Raw genomic sequence first — 16,879 nt, forward strand, 5'->3', positions numbered from 1 at the left:
CAGGACAGGCCCTACGAGGAGAGACTGCGGGACCTGAACCTGTTCAGCCTCGGCAAGAGGAGGCTGAGGGGGGACCTGGTGGCTGCCTACAAACTCCTCAGGGGAGATCATCAGCAATTAGGTGGAGCCCTTTTCTCCCCAGCACCACCTGGGGTGATGAGGAACAATGGTAATAAGCTGATGGAGAACAGGTTTAGGTTAGAGATCAGGAGGCAATATTTTATGGTTAAGGTGGCCAGAATCTAGAACCAACTTCCTAGGGAAGTGGTCCTCGCTCCTACCTTGGGTAAATTCACAAAGATGTTAGATGATTACCTGTCTGGGGTCTTGTGAACCTAACATTCATTTCTGCCTGTGGCAGGGGGTCAGGCTAGATGATCTGTTCAGGTCCCTTCTGACCCCAGCTACTATGAAACTATGAAACCCTACCACAATGAGTGCATGTGCCAACAGTGATATTTGTTTTTGCTTTGATCTTAAAACTGAACTCTGCAGTGCCAGTTCCCGGCACATTCGTAAAGCTTCTAGTTCCTCTTTAACTGGAGAAAACAGGGTTGTGACATATGTGATAAGGCACCACTCCCGTTTTCAAAATCCCTGATCCACCCACAGGCAGCTCCCAAGGGCACCCGGGAGCAAGCAGGGCCAAGCCTGGGCTGAGCTGTCCAGGAGAGCTCTTGCTACAGCTTGGAGTGGGACAGACAGAGGAGGAAGAGGTTCTGGCCCCAAGGGCACCTATGAAGTCTGTCTGAAATGATGCACCGATCCCCCGCAAGGGAGGGAGACTGTAACCATTCAAGCTCTTCCTTCCAGAAGGATCAAGATGACCTCATGAGAGCAACACCCAGGGCCTCCATGCAGGGTGCCTGGAAGGGAGAGAGTAGTGTTCCAGGGGAGGAAGCCCTTCTGGCACCTACCTGGGTGTACTGGGGGCAGGCATTCAGCTGCAAGGCCAGCTTGTGCTGCTGGGGGGTGGCATCCATGGGCTGCGTGGAGAAGAGGAAGATCTGGCAGGCTCCAGGGGCTATGTATCCTGAGTGGGGCTTGACTGTGACAGAAGGGCAGGAGTCTGCGTCCATGGTGAAGGTGATAGGTGAAGGTCCGGTGTTCTGGAGCAGCGCGGTGCGATAGGTACTGGTGCCCACATCCACCACAGGGAAGGCCTGAGGGGAAGCCAGCAAGATGGGGTGAGCTTGGGGTGGAAGCCAACGCAAGCAGAGAGCCCCGACCAGAGCCTGGGCTGGGCACCTGCCATTCTCATTTCTGGTCCTCGCATCTCCAGAAGGAAAGAGAAGAGCTAGAGAAGGTGCAAAGCAAGGCAACAAGGAGGCTATGGAGGTGTTCCCTAGGAGAAAAGACTCATGAGGCCAGGCTTGGGCAATCCAGGAAAGACACTGGAGGGGGACAGAAGCAGGGTTTGCACTGCACTGGAAAGGAGCATGGGGAGCTCTGGAGCAGGGAGCAAGGGGCATGGGCTCTGCACCAGACCTGCCAGGACCCTTAGTGCTGGAGGCTGCAAGGGGAAGAGGAACAGGGGAAAACCCTGCTCAGACCCAAGCACTCTCCCTTCCAGCTCTGCTCTCTGCTGCCATGTGACACAGGAGACGGGGCAAGATGGACCTAGGGTATCACCCAGGAAATGGCAGCTTTGATGTATCTTACATTCATCAGTGCCCCTGAGGAGAGAGCCCGAGAACTGTTCTGGAACCACAGGGCAGCTCTGTGACCCACTATCAGTGCCTGGTGTGAGTGGCTGAGGTGGGCTTCATGGGCTGGGCCTGCCCGGTGCCTCCCCCTGAGGTCCGAGACAGGCAGCTGTGAGACACAGCAGTGCTGGTCCTGGCAGGTGACCAGTGCTGCTGGCCTATCACGGGCCCAGAGCCAGTGGGGGCTTCTCTGGCTTTGCAAGAGGCTCTTCCCTGAGCAGCCAGAACCCTCAGCAGAGCAGGGAGCAGGGTCAGATGGACCCTCCAGGACCCCACTCCTGGAGGAGCTGGAGATACTCACTTTACCTTACAAGCTCCCTCAGCCTGCACAACACTGGTGCCACCAGTGGCCCTTGGGACCCCCATGGAGCAGATGGAGCCTGCAGAGGGTACTGGGGAGAGTGGCAGACCATACTGGCCTTACTGGCAGCTACCCAGCTTCCACAGCAGGAGGGAACCCCAGCAGCATCCCCTCCTGACAGGACAGACCCCCAGCTGCCAGGATGAAGGGCTAAAACTCCAGGTACCGGGAGATCTCAAACTTGCCCCATGCTGGGCTCTCCTGTTGGGGCTCACAGCTAGCCCCCAGGGCCTCCAGCTCTCTCACCTGGGGGGCATCCAGGATGTACACAGGGATGAAGTGCTGCTGCCCCGGCTCGAAGGTGTGGGCCTGTAGCCTGAGCGTCAAGCACCAGGATGGGCAGAGGGTAACATCCTCCTCCACATTGCTGTAATGTCTTAGCACCTGGGGGCCAAGGAAACGTGGCATCAGGCAGGACAGTGTGTTGCAGGCATGTGACATACAAGGAGCTGGGTGGTAGGGACACACTCTACTGTACCCTCATCCTCCAGCCCTGACCCGCTGCCCGGCATGGCACAAAACACTTGTCCTGGGCTTCAGAGAACATGGGAAGCAAAAAACTACCTGCTGGAGGGCTGAGCCTGCCTGTAATGGCAGTTGGCTCCTACGCTGAGCAGGGCAGGAGGCTATGTTCCTCTCAGGCACTAACAATTGCTAAACCCTGAATGATGGGAGGGCAGAGAAGAGGTGGTGAGGGACTGGCAGTGATTGTGTTTGACCCATGCAGTGCTTTCTGGCTGCTCCCAGAGGCTGTCTGAGGGCACCATCCCCATTAGGACACTTGTTAAGATGACCAAAGGCAGTCTCCTGTGACAAAACATCATTTAAATATAGCCCAACCAGGCCAAGCAGTGGTGCGCCAGGCCCCCTGCCCTCCACCTTGCCCCCTGCTTTGGAGCTGCATTGAGCAGAGGGGTTTCAGCTGTGCCAGGCTGTAGTCAAGCTAAGACACCACAAATAACCCTGGGAGTAGCAGGCATCACCAGCGACTGGATGGCCTGATAAAAGAAACAGGGAGTTGCGGAGTTTGAACTCAAGTCATTCTCTCTGCATCACACCCGAGCTCCTGGAGGCTGGTTGCAGGCAATGGCCTCTGAGAGCAGACAGACGCAGGCAGCCTGACCACAGAGAGCATCAGCAGGGAGGAGGCTGGCTGGGAACCCCCCCAGCCCCTGAGTGCTTCAGAAAACCAAGTTACGTGGACCCCGGGCTCTGTTGCTCCCGGTGCCATGCTCAGATCAGACCCTGGCTATCTTCACTGACCTTGTAGATGGCAAAGCCCTCCAGTTCGGCGGCATACAGGGCGTTGGGTTGTGGAGGCTGGAAGGTGACACGGAAGGCAGTAGACTTGAGGGGCGGGATGTCGCATGTGGTTGGGGCCACCTGGAAGGGACGCTCGGGGCGTTGTGTCCAGGCCACTGTGACTGTGCCCTTGGTGTGGTTGGTGATGCAGAGCGGGAGGGGCTGGGCACCACGGGGCGGCAGGCAGCACCCGAAATCAAATTCCTGGATGCTGACGCTGACGTGAGGAGGGAACGTGGACAAGTCGCTGCTCATGCCATCATGGAGGTACTCAGTCATGGTGTCCACGGGTGCATAGGTCTCCAGGGAGCTGTCCCTGGGGGCCTGCAAGGAGGAAGTGAAGCTCTGGGGCAGAAAGGGGTCTTGGGGCCTGGTGTCAGCTTGGCCCAGCCCAGAGACCTCCCAGGAAGCACTCTGGCTCCCAGCGGTGCCTGCATTCCATGTAGGTTCCTTTTTCCTTCCCAAATTCCAACATGTGATTGAAGCCAAAGCAGACCCAAGCACATGGCCACAGGAATCACAGAGAAGTAGGTCTGGAAGGGACCACTGGAAGTCACATTGGGCCCAAGTGCTGCCCGAGGCAGGATCAACGCTGTCCAAAACAGCCCAGACAAACCCCATGTGTAACCTTGGGGCCGCACAACACCATTGCCCCTGATGCAACTCTGGGCAACACCCCTGCCCCGGGATACAGGGGTCTGCAGCCACCAACATCCTGCTGCTGCCAGGGGTGTTGGTGGGCACTGGAGAGAGCCCAGGTCTAGCCTGTGCCCCTGATGCAGAGGGAGGGGAACCCCCCCGGCCAGGCCAGGCTGAGCAGGGGAAAATCCCTACCTGCCCCCTGCCAGGGAGCGTGGGGCTGAGCTTAAGTGGGGGGCAAGAGCCTGCAGCCAGGACCCCGCAGGGCTGAGTCCCAGCAGGAGCACTGGCACAGCCCAGACACAGCCCCAGCCTGGGCTGTAGCCAGCACCCAGCACTTCTGGGGTAGGCTTGCAAACCCCCTGACAAATGTAGCAGAAAGGGGAGGGCAGGGGGCAACCAGCAAAGCCCAGAGCTGGCACTAACGGGCCCAGACACCCAGTGCCAGTGTGGGCTGCATGCACTGTCTGACACTAAGGCACATACCTGGGGCGGAAGCCGGAGCGCCTTGCTGTGGTCCACCTGCAGCTTGCCCTCTCGCAGCATGGTACCCAGGATGTCAGGGGGATAGAAGGTCAAGCCCCTGGCCACGTGGGTCCTGTACCACGCCAGGTGCTGTGGCCCCAGGACGGGCGGCTTGGCCGTGTCCGAGTGGCAGGTTCCAAACAGATCGAGGAACAGTGGGTCCTGGGGGGATAGGGAATGTCTGCAGGATGCGGCCACTTCTCACTGCCCTCCTGGGCTGCACAGCCCCTTAGGCTTCCCCCACCATTTCTAGCCTCTCTAGATGCGGCCCTGTAGCTCTGGGAGAGGGGCATGGACAGCAGCTAGCATGAGGTTCAGGTGCCTGCTCTTTCCCTCCCCTAGGGTATGGACTCATTAACAGCTCCTGGGGTGTGCAGGGCACAGGCTTCCTTCTGCCAGCCTCTCCCCTGCCTTCCAGGTGCCAGTCCATGCATGCTCTTGCCCCCCAGGTCAGTGGTACCTCAGTCCCTGTGGCTCCCTCAATTCCACTGCAGGCCAAGCTGCCATGGGGAAGCCTCTCCTTGCTGCCTGGGCAGCTACTGGGGCCCGGCTGAAGTGTGGTAAAGCTGGGCCCTTTGTCTATCCCTCACTCCCCCTATCCCACTGGTAGGGCTCTGCAGCCCAGGCTTGTACTATCCTGGCCCAACCACAGGAGAGCCCAACTTGGCAGCAGGAGATGGCTGCAAGCCCAGATGGAAGTGCAGGCATAGGAACAAGAACATAAGAACAGCCATTCACTGGGTCAGACCCAGGTCCATCTTGTCCCCTTCTCTTGCATCCAGAGGCTGGAAGGGAGAGTGACTTGGGAAAGACCAGAGTTTCTATCCCCAGTTCCTCTCTCCCTGGAAGCCTCCCGCATTGAGGGTCCAGGCAAGTCTGGTGCAGAGGCTGTGCCCCTCACTTCCTGCTCCAGAGCTCCCCGTGCCCCTTTCCTCCAAGGACTGCTTTTTCCTGGGTGCTAACAGGTAATTCAAGTGTGGGTAGCCCAGGCAGCACACAGGGTACCCACAAGTCTTGGTCCCCACATGCTGCACATATCAGGCAGCCAAGTGGTGTGGAAGGGGATCAAGCTTGTTAAATGGGTGTCTGGTTTGCCAAACACCAGCTGCAACCAGTTGACATGGAGGAAGCCAGTCTCTGCCCCTCAGCAGTCACCCCGCTATGGAGGATTCCATCCCAGCTCCTCCCTTTCACCACTTTTTTTTTCTCTCCTTGGCATTGTCCCCTTACTGGTCTATCAACTCTGCCGAGTGCCTGAGGACAGGTAGGAGGGTGGAGGCTTAAAAACTCTCTATTGTTCTAAGCAGGGACCTCATGGCCTGGGGGGCAGGGCCAGTAGCCCCTACCACTCCACCAGGTAGTGATGATGCATTTCAAATTGGTTGGCCACCAGCCAACAACTGCTGGCCTTCATTGGGCCCCCAAAGGTGATATCAAAAGACCTATATAAGCTAAGACTGCCCAGGGGGTTGGACAGAGCAGCCATGATGAAGACACAATGCAGCTCTCTCGCAAGATGCTGAAGTGAGTAAACGGCTGGAACCTATCTAGATATATAGCTTAGTTGTATATAGCTGTAAAGTAGACGCATGCTCAAAGGCTGCTAGCCACCCTGTTTGCTCTAGAGTTATCCTGTAATACTCCTCTATCCTGTACTCTTCCCCAAGCCTTCCCTCTGTAACCAACAAAGTTCTTCACGGTACCAAGCGTGGTGGACTTGTTGGGAAAGGCATGCCTCTGTGCCCCCTTGGTCCGGCTAACTAAGGGAAGCTACTTTTTGTGCTTCAGGCTAGAGGAAACACCCCAAGCTTTCGCAGTGGGTCAAGCACCCTCAAGGACTACAAGTCCTGCGTATCCCAGGGGGGACAGGGTTTAGAAACAGTCCAGACCCCTGGGTGGTGGCAACAGTACCCCCAGGCTTGTGCGTGTACTCCAGGAAGGGGGGTGGCTGGACATGAGGCGCCCCCAGGGAGGCACTCGTAGTAGCTTGGCAGGTGGACAGATGCAGTGAGGTGGGTGGCTCAGTGCAGGAGCACCCCCTACTGGCCTACACACATGGTGGTTGCCGTGGGAGCCCACGGCCTGCTGTCTAGAAGGCATAATTTGGGGAAAGGAAGTACAGTCACTGAAAACCCTTGAGCAAACAATCCTTAATTCGGCATCGGGTCAACTGGACAGAGTAGCTAGCTAGGATGGCTGACAAGTATGACCACATGACTGTGGTCGAATTGAGAGAGGCCGTAAAAGAGAGAGGCCTTTCAGTGAGGAAGGAGCAAAAGAAAGACGACCTGATTAAGATCCTGTGTAATAATGATCAGGCCTCAACATCTCCTCCACGCTTCCAATCAGCAACTGCCGAGGGATCACCTCCAAGTGGGACCTCTGGAAGTACCAGCTGCAGCTAGCTCAGGAGGCCCCGTGCAGGCATGTGCTAGAGGTGGAGCGGATGGAGCTGGTGGAGAAGGCAGCACAGCGTGAGTATGAAGCCAAAGAGGCAAGGCTCAAGCACGAGTGTGCGCTTGACCTAATTCAGAAGCAGCAAGACGCTGGCATCCCGATTGATCCGACTCAGCAGGTGCAGGACGTACCCTACAGACAGAGCACCCCAGTCTTCCCTCACTACACAGATGGAGATGATCCAGAAGTGTTCCTAAGTATCTTTGAAAAACAAGCGCGCCGGTGGAAGCTGGGAAAAGATGAGTTCATGAGACATCTTCCTACACATGTAACGGGAAAACTGTCCCTTGTCTTGAACAGCCTGCCCATTGAGTCAATGGACGATTATGAAGCCTTTAAACAGGCTGTGAATGTAAGGTTTGGGTTAGGACCGGATTATTATCGGAAAAAATTCTCTAATGCCACCCCACAGCTGGAAAAGTCAATGTACGATTTTGGGGCCCGGTTGTGGGACTCGCTCCTTAAATGGGCAGACAGAGCCAAAGCTACCACCAGAGAGCAGGTGCTGGACCTCATAGCGCTGGAGCAATTCTATTACCGATACCCAAGGGAGATTAGACCCCTAGTCAAGGACAGGGAACCCAAAACAATCCTAGAGGCCGCTGAAATTGCGCATCAGTTGTTGCTAAATCGAGAGGGGCAGGACAAAAGGCTTCCCTCCTTTGGGAAGGAACAGAAGGGGTTCCAAAAAAGGGGGAGGAGAGGGCCAGGCCCAAAATGGGAAAGGGGGCCACCTCCTGCAGAGTGCAGGGCAGCCCCAGATTCAGTCAAGCCACACAATTTGGAGAAGAGGAGTTGCTATAACTGTGGGAAGCCTGGTCACCTCAGGCCTAACTGCCCAAAGCTAAGCAACACCACCAAGCTGTCACCCATGCAACAGCTGCAAGCAGTGAGGAGGGAGACCCAAGCCACTCTGAAGGGTGTACCTGTTGCTACAGGATTACAAACCCAGAGGAGATGATGGCCGCCCACCAGACAGAGATAATGGTAAGAGAGAGAACCCTTATCGGGGAAATGAACACAGGGGCCAATGTGTCATTAATTAAAGCCAACCTCGTTTCGCCCTCAGATATAGTCCCGGGGAGGACCCTTACCTTACAAGGGATGGGACCCCAGTCATTCAAGGTACCAGTAGCCCGTCTCCCCATCCAGTGGAGAGACTGTGCAATATGCATAGAACTAGGAGTGCTGGAAGAGGCTCCTGCCCCCATACTGGTGGGGCGCGATATTATGGAGCTCGAATACCTGCAGAGGGAGGTGGACCACTTCCTAGAACCCTACCATGGTAACATGGTGATTCTTCAACAAAGCAGGCAGGCTAAGGCAGGAAGAGTGGAAACCTCCCACTGCCTGGTCACCCAATTGGCTGCAGAGGCAAAGGAGAAGGGAGAGACTCCCTCCGGCTGCAACCATTTGCCAGTCCCTGGGGGAACTGGCAACCTTAAAGTTGGGTTAAGTGAGAGCCCCAGGGTGGGGCCCAGTCCGTCAGTGGCAGAGGAAACAGAGACTCTTGGGGAGAAGTTGGAGGATATCCGCATGGATGAAAGTGCGCGCCTTATAGGAGTACCCAAACTCCCTGCTGATTGCTTAGCCAGGCAGGAGGAGTTCAAACAGGAGGTTCTAGTGGACCCCAGCTTGGAAGAACTCCGGCGGATGGCCCAGGAGCAAGAGACAGAGTTCACCCCGGTAAGAGGGAACAGGTGATCTGGGATAAGGGACTCCTGTATAGGTTGTGGGTGCCTAGGAGCCATGCTGAGTCCTGGGAGCCCTGCCGCCAGCTCGTGGTACCGCTTAAGTTCAGGCAGCAATTGCTTTCTATGGCTCACGATTTACCTTGTGCTGGCCACAGGGGCAGAGATCGGACTCACCAGCAGCTGCAGGCAAACTTTTATTGGCCCAGACTAGCCCAGAATGTGAAAGACTACTGCAGATTGTGTGAGACATGCTAGCGGACGGGCAAAAGTGGGGACAAGAGAAAGGCTCCCCTACAGCCCCTCCCTATCATTGATCAACCCTTCCAACGAGTGGGGATAGACATTTTGGGCCCGCTGAGGCATAAGACTCGTAGAGGGAAGAAATACATCCTGACTCTAGTGGATTTTGCCACACGGTACCTGGAGGCAGTTGCCTTGACCTGCACAGAGGCGCCCGTAGTTGCTGAAGCCCTGACCAAGATCTTCTTTCAGCTGGGTTTCCCCTCCGAGATCCTGACTGACCAGGGTGGAAACTTCCTGGCAGAGGTGATGAAGTGCCTGTGGGAGTGCTGTGGGGTGAAACACCTCAAGACCACAGCCTCCCACCTGCAGACAAATGGGCTGGTAGAAAGGTTCAATGGGACCTTGAAAGGGATGCTAAAGGCCTATGTGGACTCTAACCCCAATGACTGGGATGAGAAACTGCCGCACTTGCTCTTTGCCTCCCGGGAGGTGCCCCAGGAGTCCACGGGGTTCTCGCCCTTTGAGTTGATGTTTGGGAGGCGAGTTAGGGGTCCTCTTGATTTGGTGCGAGAGGAGTGGGAAGGGAAAAACTCCTCCTCTAAAACATCTGTGGTCGAGTATGTACTAAGCTTTCGTCAAAAGCTAACTGACATGATGAAGGTGGCACAAGACGCCCTGGCCCAGGGCCAGGAGAAGCAGAGTGTCTGGTATGATAAAACGGCTTGCTTATGTACTTTTGAACAAGGGGATATGGTCATGGTTTTCTTGCCACTGAAGACAGACAAACTGCATGCAGCTTGGAAAGGTCCCCGTACCATCCTGGACAGGCTGGACGATGTGACTTATGTAGGGACCAGGAGCAAGTCGAACAAAAGGCCCAAAGTGATACATGTAAACATGCTTAAACCCTACTTTAGCAGAAGTGATGTTGTATCTTGGTTTTCCTCAGTCAAAGGGTCACCTGAGGACCCAGAGGAGCAGATCATGTATGGCGTTTAGGAAGGAGAGGCAGGAATAGAGGAGCTCCGCCTGCCAGATCATCTGCCCTCCCAGGACAGGGATAGGCTGAGTGCAGCACTCAAGGACTTTGAGACAGTGTTCTCCAACAAACCAGGTAAAACAGACCTGGAGGTACACTCCATAAACACAGGCAGCCATTGCCCTATCCAAAATAGACCCTATGCAGTCAATGCAATGCAAAAAATAAAGCATAAGTTTGTTGAGATGCTGAAGCTGGGGGTAATCTGGCCTTCGATTAGTCCCTGGGCCAGCCCTGTGGTACTTGTCCAGAAGCAGAATGGGACTATCAGGTTGTGTGTGGACTACAGAAAGCTGAACGCCATTACCACCCTCGATGCTTACCCTATGCCCAGGACAGACTCTTTGCTTGATATCCTGGGCCCAGCCAAGTTCATCTCCACTCTCAATCTGTCCAAAGGGTTCTGGCAGATAGCACTGGACCCGGACACCACAGCCAAATCTGCTTTTACCACATCCATGGGACTGTATGAGTTTACTGTTTTACCTTTCGGTATACGCATTTCTCCTGCATCTTTTCAGAGACTGATTAATAACCTGTTATGAGGGTGTGAGCAGTTTGCTGTGGCTTACATCAATGACATTGCCATCTTCAGTCAGGACTTTAAATCGCACCTGATTCATCTGACAACTGTGTTAGGTAAGATCAAGCAGGCTGGTCTTACCATGAAAGCCCAGAAATGCCAGTTGACATTATTTGAAGTTGTATATTTAGGACATTGTGTGGGTGGGGGCACAATTGCTCCCCCATGGGACAAGATTGAAGCCACCAGAGACAGGCCAACCCCACAAACCAAGAAGCAGATCAGAGCCTTCCTTGGACTGGCTGGATCCTACAGATTTGTCCCTGGTTTTAGAGCAACTGCAGCTCCCCTGCATGAGCTGACAAAGAAAACTAACCTGGATCTAGTAGTCTGAAAACTGGAGTGTCAAGAGGATTCTGACACCTTAAAAGCTCCCCTGGTCAAACAGCTAATCCTAAAGGTGCCAAACTGTGATCAGCTCTTCTGTGTAGCCACTGATGCCTTGGACACAGAACTGGGAGCTGTACTCCTGAAAGAGCATGGAGGAACATGATGCCCCGTAGTCTACTTGAGCCAGAAGTTAATTCCCAGTGAGCAGAACCTGTCTTTAATTCAGAAGGAGTGTTTGACAATTGTCTGGGCACTGATGAAGCTGAGGTCCTATCTATGGGGACAGCAATTCACGGTCCTCTCAGACTGTGCCCACTTCAGTGGCTGCGGACAATGCAGAACACCAATGCCAAGCTTCAAGGATGGGCCTGGCAGCTTCAGGAGTTCAACTTCACTGTCGAACACATCAAGGGAAGCCAGAAGGAAGGGTGATGTAAAAAGAGCTATATATGCTAAGACTGCCCAGGGGTGGGGCAGAGCAGCCATGATGAAGACACGGGAGCTGAAACATCTGCAGCTCTCTCTTGAGATGATGAAGTGAGTAAATTGCTGAAACCTGTCCAGATATATAGCTTGCTGTAAAGTAGATGTGCGATCAAAGGCTGTTAGCCACCCTGTTTGCTCTAGAGTTATCCTGTACTCTTCCCCAAGCCTCGCCTCTGTAACCAATAAAGTTCTTCACAGCACCAAGCATGGTGGACTTGTTGGGAAGGGCATGCCTCTGTGCCCCTTTGGTCCAGCTGACTAAGGGAAGCTACTTTTTGTGCTTCAGGTTAAAGGAAGCAACCCAAGTTTTTGCAGTGGGTCAAGCAACCTCAAGAACTACAAGGCCTGTGTACCCCAGGGGGGACAGGGCTTAGAAACAGTCCAGACCCCTGGGTGGTGGCAATAGTACCCCCAGGCTATCGGGTGTGCTCCAGGAAGGGGGTTGGCTGGATGTGAGGCGCCCCCATGGAGGCACACTTGGCAGGTGGAAAGGCGCAGTGAGGTGAGTGGCTCAGTGCAGGAGCACCCCCTACTGGCCCGCCACACCTCCCACCCTAGAGACCAGCAGGGGTGCAGCAAGGTGTTCCCTATCCTGTCCAGTACCGGCCCCTTCCTGTACTGCCCTGGTACCTGGTGATGGACGAGGCAGGCCACTCGGCGGTGGTAGATGATGGGATGGCTGGGCCGGAAGGTCACCGTCAGGCTGATGCTGGCCTGGCCCTCCAGGACCCCGCAGGGGTGGTCCACAGAGAAGACGCTGTCCCTGCCGTCCAGGTCAAACTGGTAGTGGGCTGGGACATCTGAGATATTGCTGATCTCCAGGCTCTGTGCAGAGCGTTCCCCAAGGAGGAGCCAGTTGAAACCCAGGGCAGACTGGGACAGGCAGACCAGTGGCCCTGCAACAGCAGTAGCACCCCCGGGGGAGATTGGGTCTCTCACACTGGGGCTATCCAGACCCCTGCCCTGTCAGCCAAGGAGGGGCTTGTCTCATGGCAGGCACATCTGCCTGCTGGGACCCAAGGCACAGCAGGGTGCTTTTAGCACTCCTGACATTGCTCCTTGCAGGCTGGCAATGCTGGAGACCGGACCTGAAAGCCAGGCGGCTCCTGCCCACCCCACACTCCCACCTCTCAGCACCCAACTGGCTGTGCAGTGCCAGCAGCACCACGCCTGGAAGCCAGCACTAGAGCCTACCAGGGCCATAAGGGCACAGAGTCCTGCGCAGGTCAGTGTCAGGAACTGCTCTCCGCCCCCTTCCTGCAGTACTGAGACGAAGAACCTGGAGACCCTTTTAAGCCTCCCCCAGAGGTGCTGAGTGCTGGCTGTAGCCCAGGCCATGGGCTGGGACCAGGTTGTGCCAGTGCTCCTGCTAGGACTCAGCCCTGCAAGGTCCTGGCTAGAGGCTCTTGCCCCGAGCTCAGGCTCAGCCCCACGCTGCCTTGGGGAGGGGCAGGCAGGGATTTACCTCCTGCTCAGCCTGCCCCAGACTGTGGGATTTCCCTTCCCTCTGCAGTGAGGGCATAGCTTGGGCCTGGGCTCTCTCCAGCACCCACCAACCCGCCTAGCAGCAGCAGGATACTGTCAGCCATGGTCCCTCTGCTTTCCCTGGGGCAGGGACGGGAACAATGCCTGAGCCTGTGTCAGGGGTGACCGTGTCATTGTGGCTACTGATTTGGACAGGGCAGGCCTTGGATTGGATGTGACCCTGCAGCTCCCTGACAGCCCCACAGCTCTAGGACTCTGTGATTCTATGACCCGGGGGTGTTTTTGGTGGCTCAATACCTTTGCAGGAGCCCATCACCTTCAGCACAGCATGTGTGAGGCCCCCGGCAGGTACCACACTGAAGTAGTCCACGCTCTGTACCCCAACAGTCTGTGGGCTGAACCGTACGGGGAGGAGCAGCTTTCCACTGGCAGGCACCACAGCCCTGCTAATTGGACAGGTGAAGGTGTTGTCCTGGGGCAGTGGCTCCTGTGCACGCTCTATCCTGAAAGGGGCGCTCACCTGGGGTGGGGAGGGGGGGAGGGCAGGTGGGAAGAGGAACAGGGTTATGCACTTCCTGCCCGGAGCCTGTAACCTGTTCACGCAGCACTGGGCAGGCTGACAGCTCAGGGGCTGGGTCCCCATCCCAGCTGAGCCCTTGGCAGGGAACCATTCAAAGTCACTGCAATCTATCTGCTCATTCGCCCAATGACCCCTAAACCTGGGGCAGGGGTGGACATGCTTGCCAAGTACCTAGACCAGGCTCCTGGTCCCTGCACAGGTGCCCGGGCAATAGCAAAACACAAAGGCCCCACACAAGATCACAGGCTTTGGAGCCCAGAGTTGATTCTCTGCCATCAAACCCAGGGAGGCAACCAGGATCCTACCAGCCTGCCAGTGCAAAGGGGGCAGGCAGGTAGCCCTGACATGGCACCTGCCCAGGGATAGAAGACCCAGGTCCCCCTCCCCCAGAGGAGGCAGATAGCCCCATAGGAACCACCTGCCACCCATGCCCACGTACCGCGGATGGGTTGCAGATTTCAACCTTCGCCTCAACGGTGGTGCCAACAGCCACAGCGCCAAAGCACAGCACATCTCCAATGCCTCCAGGCCCCATGTCCTCGCATGGCTCCCCTAGCACCTTCACCACCAGGTGCAGGTATTTGGCTATGGTAAATCACAGCCCACAATCAAGCCCCAGGACCCTGTATTAACCTGCTTGCAAGGCCATGAGCTGTTCTCTTTCCCCGGGGCACACCCCACAATTTCAGGCTGCTCAAGACTGTCCTCTGCAAGGCTGCCCTTGTCCCAGGGAAATGGTGCTGGTTGGGAGCACCCTGAGTCCCAGTATACCTAAGACTCCAGCCCCTCCAGTGTTTGTACCACTGAGCCAAACCAGCCCCCTCCCCTATTCCTTCAGCCCAGTTACTGGTCTGCACAGGTCCCACACAGCAGGGTCTCATGGCCCTGTGACATCCCTGGCCACTAGCCCCGGCACCCTGCAGCTCTGAGTCAGGCTGGTCCTGGGCAGCCTCACCACTAGCTCGCAACTGGATCATCCTGTTATGCTCCTCATCATCCCCAAAGCGGCAGGTTGCCATCACATCATAGGCCAGGGCCACCTGGGGCTGGAACAGCACCTTCACTGTGCACATGGCGCCCGGCTCCAGCAGGCCACTGGTGGGGACCAGGTGGAAGGGGCTGGGCACCTCCCAGATAAAGACAGTGATTAAATCGCTGGAGAAGATGGAGAGGAGTTTAAGGCAGAAGTCAGAGCCCCCCAATCCTGACCCCAGTTATCCAATGCATGTCCCACAGGCAGGCACCCAGCCCCTGGCAGCAGCCAGCAAATGAGCTGCATCCTGTCATGGACCCAGCCATGCTTGCGGCTGCAGGCTGGGGCTCACTCACCCGATGTTGCGTAGTGGGAAGGTGGCCTCGGAGAAGTGGTAGGCAGCACAGGTGGGCAGTTGGAGGGTGTCTGGGCAGAATAGGGCATGGCGGGGCAGCGTGGCTTGCAGGGCAACGGAGAACTCTCCCTCCGCCTTCTCAAAGCAGATGCAGTCCTCGTATTCCCTCTGTGGACAGAAAGGCCAGCAGGCACAGTCAGGAAGTGTTTGGGCTCCTGAAGATGGGACTGTGCCCTGCACATGCCTGAGGGTTGTTTCCTGGCCGTGCAGGGGAGTGCTGGGGACAGTGTGTGACAGACAGGGATGACCCCTCCAAGCCCCAGCAGTGGTTGCATGCCTCAGTGAGGGCAGCATGTGAATGGCCCCGCTGCCTCATCCTGCCCAGATTCTCCTCTCCATTTCAGAGTCCCAGAGCTGTAGGGCTGGCAGGGAACTGTGGGGTCACACCCAGCCTGAGGCAGGATCAGCCCTGTCCAAACCACCCAGACCAACCCCATGCGCGGCCTTGGAGTTGCGCAACATAGTTGTCCCTAACACAGCCCCAGGCATAGCCCCCACCCCTCGGAAAGCAGGGGGGGCCATGGCCACCAACGTCCTGCTGCTGCCAAGGGGGTTGGTGGGTGCTGGAGAGAGCCCAGGCTCAGGTCGTGCCCCGGCTAAAGAGGGAGGGGAAACCCCCAGGTGGTGCCAGGCTGAGCCTGCCTGACCCCAAGGCAGCATCAGGATGAGCTTGAGCAAAGGGGCAAGACCCTCCAGCCAGGAGCCTCCTGGGTTGAATCCAAGCAGGAGCATCAGCACAACCCAGATCCACCAAACATGGATGCACCTGCTTGATCTCCACAGCCAGCAGCTCCACTGGCCCCTGGGTGCCTGCGCTGTGCTGGAGAGGGTCCCAGTGCCTGGCTTGTCAGTGAAAGGGGCTGCACCACTACTGAGCACTGGTAACCTCCAGGTGCCAGCAAGGGAAGGCCACAGCACCTGTTCCCTCCCCCCCCCGCCTCTGCTCTCCTTTCAGCCTGTACAGGCCACAGGGGACCCGAGTCTCTGCCCCTTCAACCCGTGGTCACACTGCCAGCATGTGGCTTGCCCTTACGTGGACACATGTCACTAGAAGAGGGAACATGGAAGAGGGAAGCGGAAGCAGAGCACAAGGGGCTCTTGTGCGGGAGAGGCCTGTGACCCCCTCAGCCAGCCCTGCCCTGGCACTGGATGCGATGGACCCACTCTACCTTTTCCAGGGGCCGGAAGACAATGGGCAGAGTCAGGGACATGCCAGGGCTCAAGACGATCGGCTGCGGGAAGACGGTGCTGAAGAATCGGGTGGCAGGCGGCCTGGGGAGAACCCGGGGCAGGAGAGTCAGAGGAGAGCACGGGGCACCCCCGAGCCAGCGTCAGCCAGGGCCAGGCAGGCGAAGCAGTGCAAGGCCTGCCCCTCAGGACACAGGGACGCTGAGACCAGTCCTCAAAACACCCGCAACAGCAGGGCAGGCCCTGCAGCGTGGAGCCCCGGGCCCCCCAGCCCCGGGCCCAGCAGAGATCGACACCTAGTTTTAAAGAGAACCCCCACTCCCCCCCCAATAACCAAGCCACCGAGACCCGGGCTCCCTGCGCCCCTCCGACTGCAGCTGCCTCCCCAGGGGCCACAGGGGCACGTCTGGAGCCGCCCCACACCCACCGGTACCGCAGCCTCTGCGTTCGGACGCTGACGTTCTTCAAGGCCAGGAGCTTGGGGAACTCCTGCCCCAGCTCCCAGCCACGCCAGCGCAGCACTGCCGCCACCTCGATGCCCCACTGCGCGGCTCTGCTCTCCCACGCCGCGCGCCCGGGCGGCCTCCGCAGGGACAGCGCCGGATGCTGCAGCAAGGGGAGACATCAGGGCAGGCGCCGGGACTCCGCACCAAGCCCGCAGCCGAGGCAGGCGAGGAGGACGAGGGCAAGGGCAGCTCCAGCCGCTCACCTGCCGTGGGCCCCGGGCCCGCTCCGGACCCCTGCGCGCCTGCTCCAGCATCCTCACCCCTGCCAGGCGAGGGGGTGCTGTGGGGTCAGGACGTGCCGCCCGTGGGGGGGGCCCAGCATCCATTAGGATGGACCCCCTCCCCTGCACAAAGCCCCCCACTCACC

At 57.3% G+C, this 16,879-nt stretch overlaps 1 protein-coding gene across 1 annotated transcript; it reads right to left on the reverse strand.

Annotated features, from left to right (window-relative positions):
• Positions 1-524: 524 nt before the first annotated feature.
• Positions 525-16,549, reverse strand: CFAP65 (cilia and flagella associated protein 65). The gene is made up of 12 exons (XM_019553549.1): positions 16,434-16,549; positions 15,988-16,090; positions 14,760-14,926; positions 14,386-14,585; positions 13,870-14,015; positions 13,148-13,370; positions 11,996-12,261; positions 4,495-4,695; positions 3,331-3,693; positions 2,314-2,451; positions 918-1,163; positions 525-539 (listed from the first exon to the last, which is right to left on the reverse strand). The coding sequence occupies exons 2-12, from the start codon at positions 16,027-16,029 to the stop codon at positions 525-527; spliced, it is 2,007 nt and encodes a 668-aa protein (XP_019409094.1). The 5' UTR covers positions 16,030-16,090; positions 16,434-16,549.
• Positions 16,550-16,879: the final 330 nt, after the last annotated feature.

This window comes from Crocodylus porosus, unplaced genomic scaffold (genome assembly GCF_001723895.1).
Source record: "Crocodylus porosus isolate Cpor-Errol unplaced genomic scaffold, CroPor_comp1, whole genome shotgun sequence".
NCBI lineage: Eukaryota > Metazoa > Chordata > Crocodylia > Crocodylidae > Crocodylus > Crocodylus porosus.